At 41.6% G+C, this 13387-nt stretch overlaps 1 protein-coding gene across 1 annotated transcript in view; it reads right to left on the reverse strand.

The window, feature by feature from the left end:
• CARMIL1 (capping protein regulator and myosin 1 linker 1) overlaps window positions 1–13387 on the reverse strand; it is a 197358-nt gene that overhangs the window by 119138 nt on the left and 64833 nt on the right. The window contains exon 4 of the mRNA XM_009276689.2: window positions 2345–2395. Within this exon, the coding sequence (XP_009274964.1) occupies window positions 2345–2395 (51 nt within the window). The remainder of the gene's footprint in view (window positions 1–2344; window positions 2396–13387) is intronic.

The following is a 13387-nucleotide window of genomic DNA, read 5'->3' on the forward strand; positions in this document are numbered from 1 at the left end:
TGAAACTATGAAATAATTTTTACAAAGTTTTAAAAAGCATAATCTCATTTATTACCTAAAATTGTACTTTTTTAAAAATCCTCTTAAAAGGCTATGAGGGACCCTGCAGTTACCAAGCCAGCTAATTTCACCGTTTCCAATTTTTTCAACCAAAATTTACTGAAAGGTGGCACTAGAAATATGTTCACAAACCTGAATTACACTCCCACAAATATTTCATACACTTATCTGTGGGCTTGATGATGCATCTAACATTTACTAACGTTGCAACTACATTTTATACAGACCACAGCAAGAATTAGTAGGCTTTAAGTACAGCACTTCCTTACTATCAATCCATCTAGATTAGTGGAAGTGAACTGATTGGACCTGAGTGTAAAGTTACGAGGTGGTCATTGTAATATCCTTGCTCTAAGGATATTTGTGTAAGTTGATATTATAGTTAATCCATCTTTACTTCTTTTAGCTTTGATCCTTGTTTAGTAGATAGATCTCAACAGCATTGTTCAAGAAAAAGCGAAGCTTGGAATCAGATGTAGTAATAACAGTCACTCCGAACTGGCCTCTCAGCATACTCAATTTTGTGAGAGGTCCCTGGAGGAATAAAGTATCTTTGCTGCATGTTCTCAGCTGTCTTGCTAGCAGTTACTGTGTGCCAGTTACATGGAAGTTCTCGGGCTCAGAAAGCTTCCGAGCAGCTTTTGAAAATAGTACAGACTTTAGAAAATCCAGTAAGTTTCACTAATCCTTCTAGAAAAGAAATGCATTTTCAACCATCCTAATAATTGTTCAGATATACAAAGTTTAATTTTGACATAAACCATGAGCAGATACAGTTTCTTCTGATCACCTTTCTTCCATTTGTTATCACTAAAGTAACAATTTTGTTAGTACAGCATACATATTCTAGATTTCCATGAAAACAGAAACGAGTTTTTCAATTAGGTAAATCTATTTAATAAAAGGAGTTTTGAGAAGTGTCTGTAATGCTAAACTAGAAGTACAGCTATTCCTTAGTACACCAAGCCCTAGCCTTCAAGAGCTTTTTGACAAATTACAATGGCTTTGCTATTATTTAACAAGATCACCATCACCACCTGTCCATCATACTGCCATTGCGCCCATGTCTGAGCTGTTCATCAACGGGCACTATGTTTCCATGCAACCAGCCACCAAACCCTGTCTTAAAAACAGGCTGCAAACTGCAGTGATCCAAAAGCCTACAGACAACCAATCGAAGATATCCGTGCTGCAGGGACAGGGTGATCAACTGAGGGAAATAAATTTCAGCAGAAATTCAAACTAGTCATCCTACCTGTCAGTCAGCATCTTCAAATTATAGGTAAGGGATGGTCACATTTACCAGTGACCATAACGGAAAACCCGGTATCAATTGTTCCACTTACTGATCCTGTTTTTTCTATAAAGCATATATACATACACACACACACACACACACATACTTACACAGCCCCACACACATATGCATGTGTAAAACACAACAAAATAGAACATATGCCGAATTCCCATTCACTGATTCCAAGCTGGGCAAGAGATGTTCTTCCACATCAGTAATTTTCATTCACGTGGAAATTATCTTTCTCTGCTACAACAATCATTACGAATTGTCACAGGAATAGAAAAAATAATTCACTGGCATTGGCAAGGCAGGTTGGCAAGGTGCTTTTCAAAATGAACCACAGAAATCATCAGAAAACAGCAGAATTTAATACACCTCAACATCATTTCTGTCTCCAAATCAAATATATTCCTATTTGACACTACAAACACTAGAGGGAATAATGCCATCAGCTTATTTGGACATAAACTGTCCAACTACAAAGGTCATCAGGCTCATCTCGCAGTTCAAGTTGGTGCTTCCAACATAATTTTTCATCCACCTGCACTTCTAGAAGTTAAAATTCCTCTGAAACAGTATATATGAATTGACAAACCCATTTAAGGCAGACACTAACGGAAGTACCACTCCAGCTCAACACCATGCAACATACCATTCCTCAGTTGTTTGTTTTTTTTAAACAGATGCACAAGTATAAAATATGCTAAGTTTATGCAACTTAGTTTATGCAACTTACATTTGTATCTAAAAAAACAGAATATTTATAGAAACACAGTGGCTTTACCTTGGTGGGAATCCGAGATGTTAAAAGAAATGCCCGACATGATGCCAACACCTATTGAAAAAAAAGAACAGAATTTGTAAGAAATATTTAATTTATCAGGAGCACAAGTATAAAATATGCTAAGTTTATGCAACTTAGTTTATGCAACTTACATTTGTATCTAAAAAAACAGAATATTTATAGAAACACAGTGGCTTTACCTTGGTGGGAATCCGAGATGTTAAAAGAAATGCCCGACATGATGCCAACACCTATTGAAAAAAAAGAACAGAATTTGTAAGAAATATTTAATTTATCAGGAATATTATTAAAGATTCTTTTCCAGGAAAATCCTGAAACCAGAGGGAAAAAGCCTCTAGTAGAGTGACTGTCGATTCCCTTTGCTGTCATACACTGAAGGAAGCAAAACTGGGCTCAGATGCAGTAGAGCATAGTGAAGAAACCGCTGCAATCTGATCAGCTATAAGCTAGTTACTACAGCATCGAACTGAAGAAATTTATTCAATCAATCTCTCAAAAACATCTAATACCAATCTTAGTGACATTTTAAAAAGAAGCAAGGATAAGAAGTCCTACCAGGAACATATGATGTACTTAAATGTAACAAAAATATGCAAGATAAACATGATAATATTAGTAATATAAGAGACCATAAGCAAGCATTTTCTTTTGGACACACGGTGCATTTCTAGAGTAATAATGCAAAGATTTCTCATTGACACCACCTGCATTTCTTCTCCAGCAAGGACAATGGAAAAACGCAATTAGATTAGTGAGACTAGTGACTCTGGGGAGAAAACACAATGAAACGAGTATTGCGGATGTTATTGCCAATCAAAATATAATGATATATAGAAGTACCTCGCCAATCTCCAGTAGCACATCCCACCCACAGATTTTATGCTTTGCAAAAGGGATGACCCATTTTGCAAAACCAGAGTATTGCTTTTTTACTTATCCGCCTATGGAATTAGCTACTGCTGGCTCCACCTTTTTCCAGACAAAAAACTGAAACAAACTTAATTTGAACATCTGGATCAAAATTCTGCAGCACATGCAGAACCTCCTGAACGCAGTTCTGCTCGGTAAGTATCCATCTCCAGGTGAGCAGGTTGACACAAAATGCATTCCTTGCTCAGAGAGCGAGAACCAGCCTGAGAAGGCAACCCAGCACCCAGCTCCGAACACCGTTCAGATGCTTTGGAGATTGGATTTCAGCTTCGGTATCTCAGCTGAACCACATCTTGCTAAAACCTAAAAGCACGAATGCTGTACTAGCAGACTGTTTCGGGGTTGATGTGATCAGACCTAGTGCTCTGGTTATCACAGATGTAGAGACAAACCATTGCCTCCCCTAAGGCCCACCCCTTCACTGAAGGCCCGTTATGCTGGCTGGCACACCACCGCGGCCACTCGGCTGGCACATCCATGCCGTCAGACAGACCCACCTCGTCCCCTTGCACTCACATATGGGGAAGAAATAGTCTCTCCTTCTCTCCTCCCAGCTGCACCTATCACAAGTACGTCTTCTGCAATCCGGCACGCCAAGAAAGGGGAAGGGTCAACCTGAGGGGTTTTACCACTGCACAGCCAAAGTTTGCCCAGCCCAACAGCAGCTCCCTCTCACAGTAATAAAACCTTGATTCTTTCCCCTCCCTCACCCACCTCCTCAGGGCAGCCACCCACGGTAGGTACGCCTCACTCTCCTGGGAGCCTCTGGGGAGGATCACACCCTCAGTCACACCCCTGTGGGCTCACAAGAAAAGCTTCGCTGTCAGTAAGAAGAGTGCCCCTCTTACCCATCATCGCACCCACAAACAAGCTGCCCAGCTCTGAAGAGGGGTAGGTCATCAGGCACCCTCCCTGCACCAGCACCACCAGCAAAATGCCTCCAGAGCAGTAGGTAGAGCAGCTGCAACAGCTTCTCCTGATCTGCTTCTGGTCACATCTCGGGTGCAGAAGTAAGACAGTCAGGGAAAAGGACAGCTTTTAAAGAGCTGCTTTCCGTATTTACCTTCTAGGTAGTGGCCTACAACATTAGAGAGATCAGTGTTTGTGTGTATGGCACCACAGTGGGACAGCTGGTTATGGGAAAATCATGTCACAGTCCTGTTATAAAACATTTGCCTGCATATATGGGTTCAAGCTACTTTATGAGCATTGACAGGGTCCCTTTAACATGATTACAGTACACATAAGCAGTCCAAATAACAAAGTTAAATGCAAACCAGGTAACCAGAAGGCTGTAACACAATTATGTTGGAAAAGGATGTTCCAACAGAGCACACGTCAGTGTATATTCTTGTGGTAGATGTACCAATGCTCCCAAAGTGATCTTGCTAAAACCAACGAAGCTGAAGGACCCGCTTACCTTAAGAAGATGCATTTACATACAAAGGAGAGGACTGCTGTAAGATGATACTCCCCACTCCGCCGGTAAAGAAACTACTCTTGAGCAGTAAGATTGTACAAAAAAGCCTGTGCCCTCTAATCCAATAACACTGAGGTTTCTACAGTTTTCACAGTTGAGACTGTCTCAAACAAGTAGGAGTTTGATTTTTACATAAAGCCAATTGAAGACAAGGTCAACTATTACTGCAAAACTAATGTCCCATCTTGACAACAGCAGGACTAGATATTTTTTTTTTTTTTTTACAATGTCAGAATTGGCCAAAAGGAGGCTTGGCATTTATCACAATTTTAGCTGCTAAAATCCATGAGTATGCATCGTGACCTTTGACAGGATCAGCTTTAGTTTACTGCTTTCTGATTTTTTTTTCAATCTCTTCAAAATTTTATGCGACATCTTCATTTTAACATCACCATTATTCACGTTTAGCAACACAGTAGCCTCTATCCCAAATCAACTTCAGACTTGTTGGATAAGCTGTGAAACGTGAACAGTTTTCAGTGACCTCCTTCTCCTCGATAAGGCTGCAGCGCATAAACAAATACTGGCCAGTAAGATACCGGCTCACCCATGTCTCTGACAATAGGATTCTGCATGGTGGTAGTACTTGCAAGGGCAACAGAAACATATATTATATATTAAAACAACCTATCGCTCTATTCCTTCCCTTGCGAAATACAATGCTGGCACCAAAGGCAGAGGCACTGGAGGTGTTTTCACACTGACTGTTCAAGTCCCCTTTTAAGCACCGAGCTATTTTTGTGAAGGAAGTCCCAGGTCTCTGTTGCATTCCTCTGACACGAATAATGAGTATGTGCTTAATTGCACAATTGTCTAGGGCTTTCAGAAGTATCCAGGAGTGATGGGTTTTATGAATAGGCAGATTTCCTGGAGTTTTTAATTTCTTCATACAAAGAAACTAAAAAGCGAAAGTAGCCACCAGTTACTCTCTAGCAGTTCTCAAGCATCTTACAGAGAAGATTCTGCCACCGTTATACTTATTTTGCACCCAGGGAACCTTGAGTACAGGAGAAGGAGTGTCATGGTCAAAGTCACTTTGAAGACCAGAGACTTGGAAGAGCAGACCCCTACCCAGGGTCAACTCTGAAGAAAGCGCTCCCTCGCTCACAGCCCATCAGGAATGTCAGACAGGCACGGTGTATAACCTACCTTATCTTCTGATAAGAAAACATTCACGTGTTCAGCTCAACAAGTCACAATCCCATTCCTCCATAACCATTTTGTTTGGTCACAAGTGGTATTCAATCATTAATAAAGTTAAAAGATCATTTCAAAAGATAAGCATATGCAGGGTAAAGAAAGAGAGTCAGGAGCAGATTCACACTTTAACACACCTGTAAGCCAAAAGGTTTGCAAGTGACTGACGTGAAGGCAGCAAGCACATCCAGGCAAATTTTGTAGGAGATACATAACCTGGCTGCTGCTGCATGGAAGGGACAATAAAGGAGAATTATATTTAGTTTACAGTAGCTTCAGTCTGTCTTCCTACTCTGCCTTTTTTCAAGCACAAAACAGGATTATCATTTGAATGTTAAATGACTCCTACTCACACACAGATACCCGAGTTGATGATTTCTTAATGTTTTTATCACTCTAAATTCCATGACACTCTCCACACTGCTCACAAGTTATATGAAACAAGTTAAAATTTGGAAATTAATTTGGAAACGTTCACCAAAAACATACCCTGCAAATTATTCCTCCAGAGACTCATGGCCTACAAGGTCATCTTCTATTTACCAGAATAAATAATTTGTTTCAGTGAGTAAAATTAATGTGAACACAGATCCTCAGCAAGTGTATCAACAACAGATAAATATACAGATGAATTTTGTGATTTATTGTTCAATCCTAGCCTTATTACCCATTTTAGCACTGTAAATTACATTAACAGGGCTGCACTGGGTTAACCCAGCCACCCTACATGGCAGTCAGTCTTGAGAAGATCATTTCAGCAACACAGCTCTGTGCTAATTGCATCTATTTTGCAAGACAGATCACATCAACTCAAGTCACCTTATCTTTATTTAAACTGGTTTCAAATTCACAAGCAAATGAAAGAAATCTTTTAAAAACCCCTACCCTTTTTTTAAAATGCCCAGGAATAAAGAGTTCTGGAAAACAGAGTGAGCATACACGTCTTCGCGACAAAATTAAAAAAAAAAAAAAAAATGAAACCACACCAGCACTTTATGGGCCCCGGGAAGTCGCACGATGCTCGCTCCACTCACTAGCACAGATGTTTTGAAACTTCCCTCTGCTGAAATCTCAAAAAAATGATGGATTTTTTTCTCTTGCTGAAAACTGATTGACACAGATATAAAAAAAAAGCTTAGTACTTTTTTGATCAACTGTTGCAGTTTTACCTCTTAAAATATACTTTCTGATCCTTTCCTTCCACCATAGTTTCTGTTCCTCCCAGCATTTGCCATTTTGTCAGCCTCAAACTGCTTCAGTCTCTTCTATTATCATTTACTTGAGGAAAGAAGCATTTGTGACAGGTTGTCTTATTTAGATATCCATCATTTTGAGAATTCTTTGAAGCCCAGAAGACAATCTCTTTTCTTTATATACCTCTTAGTTTTACCATCCCTACTTTTATCATTATTCATGACCATTATTATTCCAAATATCATCATTCTTTTTTAAGTTTCCATACTTAGTTGCTTTATGATTTCTATCATAAGCTTTCCATTACTACTACTGATTCAATATCTAATGTACACATAATAACGTGAGGTAAAGCAGCAGCACTAATACAGTTTTTGTTTTGTTAAAATATGGATGAATCAATACATGTTAGAGCAACCAGTCTGTCTCAGTCCCTATAGGATTGACAGTTCATTTCCTGGGTTGCATGCCTGATGTTGTAAATGCTCCATCCTGAAGCGACTGGAGTTCGATTAGATAAAAGGCCCCTTTCAGCACCATGTTAGAGATATTAGAGCTGGTTTCGAGCAAGGCGGTCTCTGTTAAAAGCACTGAACCTCCCTACACAAAGAGGCTAGCTGACATCCTGGAGGTCTTTTTGGAGGGCTCATTAGCTCAGGCACAACACGAACATGTATGCTGCTTCTGAAATGGTGGTATCACTTGGCAATACGGCGGGTTTCTGCAGAGTGCTGACACCAGCAAAGTGGCTCGGTTCAGCCCCGACCTAAGGGCTCGCAGCACCACCACCTTCACCCACAGTGCTCTCAGTTGTCTGAGGTCGAATTTGACTCTGATCATTTGGTCTTGGCTACTGTAAAAGTGTCATCTATGATAAAACCATTGACAAACCTTATTCACTCTTGTTCCAAGTGCCTACTTATTTATCCATCAGTACTAAAGCAGTGTTTCGTAGCTGGGGAAGATACTTCAGTAAAGGGTTAGTGCCATTCAGTTCTTGGCATTCACACACAAAAACCAGAATTTCTCCCTCCCTCAGCTGACCTTAGCCAAGTTGAACACATTCCCAGGCTTACCTAAGTTGTCAGTGCCTTTGTGGCCAGCCAAAGACCTATGCAAAACATACCCCAGAGCAGACCCTCATCAGTAAGGGAAGCTGTTATTTGCACCAGTACGATTCTCTCCTGCCCAAGACAGGGGGCAAGCTTTGCAGCGCAAGTAACGACCTCAGCCATCCCCACGAAGGACTGCTCTGCTGCATGTTTCTCTATGATCATCCCTGAAGTCAGCCACAGCTTCCTCAACAAGGTCTCCTTGCTGGAGCCATGGACAGAGAGCCTGCCTGCCTGCCCCCTGCCCTGCCACCAGCACACTGTACGGAGCACAGGTTTTCACTGATCCTTACTACCATCGTACTGCATTAAAAACTCAAGCCTGATCTGTATGGCCCTCCATGTTCCATATTTTCTAGACAGCAAAGGATGGTATGGAGAACAGGTTTTAGTTGAAATGGGTTTTTACAAAAAAGTGGGTCAGCTATCAGAACTGCTGGCAATAAATCTGCTGTGTTTCAAGAGACGAGAAGAGAAGCACCTTTCAAATTAATTTACCGAACATGACAGGGGACACCACAAGATGGCACAACAGAGTGCTTCATTCACATCTCCCTTTCAGTCTAAGTCAGAGAGGACCCTTTTAATAGAAAGGCTTATTTAGCCATTGGAGAGCTGTTCCAATATGCAGAGCAGTTTCTACTTCAGAGGCAACAACGAACAAGTCCTCCCTGGAAGATAGTTAAGAAAAAGCATCCTCATTTTAAAACTGACAAAAACTGAGGCATGGAAACGCCAAGAGATTTGCCTAAAAGAAAAGGGCAAAATGAAGTTGCAAAGCTTGAAAGAGAGGCCTGGAGTAAATGGCTCCTAATTCTGGAGTAAGAGAGCAAACAACGTAGGTTGGAGGTTTACCAGCAAATTAAAAACAAAATCTCCTGCCTAAACCACATTTGTTCATTAGCTTCTCCAACAGCTGTAACAACACTACTACTATCACCTTTAGGCAGTGCCCTAGCCCTGTAAACTGTTTGTAAAGGACACATGAATCAAATTGTGCTTCTTTAACACCTGGAGCACAAATAAATATAAAAACTTACTATAACCCTGTCTGCAATGTGCAAACGATCCAGCTATTCCAGTAAAGATGGGATTTCAGAAGGTGCTGAGACAGGTTCACCTTTGGCCAGACACCACTGCTGGCAGCAACAGGAACCATGGGCACCCCAACTGCCAGCCCCTGTCACTTGAAGCAGCTTGTGATGTGGTCACCAGTGGTGCAGACTGGGACTCCCCTGATTCAGAGACTGTACTCAACACTCAACAATTTTGTCTTGTAACCTATCATTTCCATTAACCACAGAGCTGCTTGTGGAGGGGCAGCCATCAACTGCGTAAGTGCACAGGGCTCCCTTGTTCTTCCAAGCAGTCATGGAACAGATTTTCATGGCGTTGTGAGAGATGTCCAACACAGAGCGCTTAAGCCGAGGCAACACCCAGCAGACTGCAAAACTTCCTCGCCATTCCTCTCACTGCCGCACAATTCCCAACAACAAAAAATCCTAGTGCTGTAAAGCACTAAATACCAGAAGACCTAACTACCGTGTTATTTAAGCCTGCTCTGAGCCATAAAAATAGGAAACAGAGAGCAGCAGCATTTCACCAATACAAAGTCCCCTCCGTGGCACTGGACCCAGCCTCGGCTGACCCCAGCACGGTAGAGGAGGGGAGCGGGAAGGGTGCAGGCCGAACCACATACATTCATTTGTAACTCATCAATGAGGCATATAACCCCAAAGGAGTTTTTCCTTCTCTGCATCTACATTACCCATAAATAGGTCTTGAGCACATTAGTGCTAATACACCTTTATTTCAGATTTTTTCCCACTTTCACTCTCCTCTGTATACAGCCATTACACAGACTCACTGCCCCGATTCAGGTTACGAAGCGCCACAGCAGGATACCTTCCCCACGTACCAGCCTTTTACGATGTTCTAGCCCTTGTTACTCAGCTAAATAATAGGTTGAAAACATTCAGTTGACTTGTAATTTGAAAGGCCCTGGGCTCCAGCATCTTCTGTGCAACAATTTTTAAGCTCTCGCATTACTTGTCTCCATCATAAAAAGAGCATACAGGCACCCTTTAGAAAAACCCTCCCACTACCTATCCCTGGTGTTAATAGTAAGAAACATCCATACACCTTCCCTCTTCCTACACGGAGCCTCTTCCTGGGTTTACAGACAGCAGGTAAGTCTGGATGCATTTTGGTGTGCTGCGTATGATGCTGTTTCTATGCAGAAGCAGCTGGAAATAGATTTTGCTAATGCAGTGCTTTTATTCTTTTCTTCTTTAATTTCATCACTTAGAAATGCCAGATTAAACATTTTGCAGTGTTCCTTGGTGACGGGGTTGCTGTCTTTGTAAGTATGTCACACACAACCATAATGCAAAATTTTAAAGACCAGGAAACAAAACAAAAACTTCAGGGACAGAGGAAACGCAATTTCATCCATAATGCAAGCGTTTTATAAGAAACCCTTCTACAACCATTTGTATTTGCTTTTAGTTATCAACAATTAAATGAAGATTCAATTAGTAAAGTGCAATGCACTTAGCTTCACTTAATATTAAAATAAACTAAATAAGCATGGTAAAACAATTTTCCTTGATACCCACTGCCATAAACCAGTCTCAATAACATTGACCTTGAACAGCCCCGAGAGCTAAGGGCCAGAGAAAAATGGCAGCTTAATAAATCCATAGAATTAAGTCTTTTTTGTCCTCTTCATGGCATATACAAATTGAAACACAAAACCAAACTGATAGGTGGAGAGTTATGAAAACCTCCAAGCCAAGGCAGCTCTTTCCCAAAGAAACCATCATTACAGGTGCAAGACAACTTAGTTGCATCCCCTTTAGGTCCAGAGGGGATTACTCAAGATCTGTTCCCCTACATCACTTCAGGAGCCTCACTGCAGTCCTCAGGTGCACTCAGGTTTCCTCTTCCTCCTTTTGCTTCCCCACAGAGCCCTTTTTCCATCTCTATCATCTGTAAAATACAAGGTACCCACTGGAACGAACATGATTGTGACAGCCACTCCATCTTTAATCACTTGAGGTATGCTGCAAGCCTTCATCTTTTTATATTTTGATATCTTAAGACCATCTTTCAAGAGAGGAATGGTGCTTAAGTGCTGAAACCAGCCACTTGGTCATTTTAAATCCTTAAAAGCCACCACTATACTCCCAACTCCCAAACTCGGATTTTTTGTTACACTGTTTTACGTTTTATAAGATGATCTCTTTTACAGCTATTTTATTTCTAGTGTATCACATTTCCCCCCAGCTAAAGAAATCTTTTCTTTCAGAGCTTTAAAACACCTTCCAGACACGGGGAGAACAAACTACTCCCCTGTCCCTGCACAGGAATGCAGGGCTGGAAGGGACCGCCCTTTCACTGCCCATTGCCATCCCCACATACAACTTCTTTCCCATAGCTCCCATACTTTATTATTTAAGCAGTGGGAGCTGAAGATGGCTGAGGCATCCTCTATTGGCTTACCCACCCACGCACCCACCAGCTTAGCTGATTAGTAGCTAGCATCGCCTGGGGAAAACACACAAAAGCTCCTCTGTCAGGCACTTAACTCTTACAGCAAGGGCAGCCAAATAACCGAGGTGTGAACAATGTCCCCACTCCCCCGTCATGCAGGTGCATGTTGCTGCATGGATTTCTTTCTTACGAAATTCTGCACCAGGGGATAAATCCCAGCTCGCAGTCCCTCCCCCTGCTCCCACTCTGTATCTAGCGCAGGGATTGCTGTAGGCAGGAAACCCGGAGGCGAGGCCAGCTTCGGGCAGTGACACAGCTGATTGCATCTGGCTTCCCCTTCGATGGAAATTCAGGAATTGCCACATTCCAGGAAAGCAATTTTGCCTCCGACATCCTGCAAAAGAACACTCGCAGTTTCACCTCACTCCCAATATACATGCTGTCTTGCCTGCCTAAGAATTACAAGCTGCATGCACTGGGCAAGAAACACTAAGTAACTGTTAATGGATGGTTATTATTCTTTCTGCTGATCTTTAAAAGTCATACAATGTCAATTATCTAATGCTATTCATTATTAAAAATGAATATGCTCCTGTCCAATAAAAAAGCTATTTTAATACTTTCTGCTTTTGTGAGGATTCTTATTTAAATGTATCACACTGATATTGCCTGTGTTTTACTTGTACAGCTTCTTATACAGAATATAATATCCTGACAAAATGCATGTAATAACGAAATATCCCTATTTATCTGACAAGAACATAAATTTCTAACAGCCAAATGGAAATTAAACTTCAAAAAAAATGGCAGAAATCATGCTAAAAAATGGAAATTACAATCCACTGAATGCAAAAGCAACAAATAATTCTGCTCTTCAAACTTAGAAGTCAAGTACAACTGTTATACTCGTTAACCAACACTCAGTAAGGAGTCAGCTACCTATGCAGAAGACTCCAAGAGTTCATAAACTACATTTTCCTCTGAAAAAACAGAAAAAAATTCAGCCTGCTTCCCCAAAAAAACTTCATGAGATTCTGATGCAAAGGTCTTCTAAGTCAAACTGTTTCTCAGAACAATTTTGTAGGTGAATTTTGGTTTTGTAAGCACTGAGCCACATGCTTGATGTTCCTTAATCGTTGTCCATTTCAGAACACAAGAGCCTCGGAGAAGAGAGCTTTTTAAAAGGTTACTTTACTACTGTGAACTTGAACAACTGATTTGGCTTGTCAGTGCAAGCTACAAAAGCATAAAGCTAACTAGATCCTTCTGGGCTTTACCATTTTATCTAGAATCACGATTTACAAGCTCTGAAATTACTCTCTTAATTTTCGCTACGGAGGTACAGTCTGCCAAAAAGTAAAGTAAACTGAGAACAGCCTTTGCTCTGTTTAGATCGTAGGTCTGCACTGTTTCCCACAGCATTCTCCTGGAGAAACTGGCTGCTCATGGCTTGGATGGGTGTATGCTTTGCTGGGTAAAAAACTGGCTGGATCCCGGGCCCCAAGAGTGGGGATGAAGGGAGTTAAATCCACCGGTCACGAGCGGTGTTCCCCAGGGCTCACTATTGGGGCCAGTTCTGTTTAACATCTTTATCAATGATCTGGACGAGGGGATCGAGTGCACCCTCAGTAAGTTTGCAGATGACACCAAGTTGGGCAGGAGTGTTGATCTGCTGGAGGGTAGGAAGGCTCTGCAGAGGGACCTGGACAGGCTGGATCGATGGGCCGAGGCCAACTGTATGAGATTCAACAAGGCCAAGTGCCGGGTCCTGCACTTCGGCCACAACAACCCCATGCAGCGCTACAGGCTTGGGG

Source organism: Aptenodytes forsteri, unplaced genomic scaffold (genome assembly GCF_000699145.1).
Source record: "Aptenodytes forsteri isolate BGI_AS27 unplaced genomic scaffold, ASM69914v1 Scaffold97, whole genome shotgun sequence".
In the NCBI taxonomy this organism is placed as follows: domain Eukaryota; kingdom Metazoa; phylum Chordata; class Aves; order Sphenisciformes; family Spheniscidae; genus Aptenodytes; species Aptenodytes forsteri.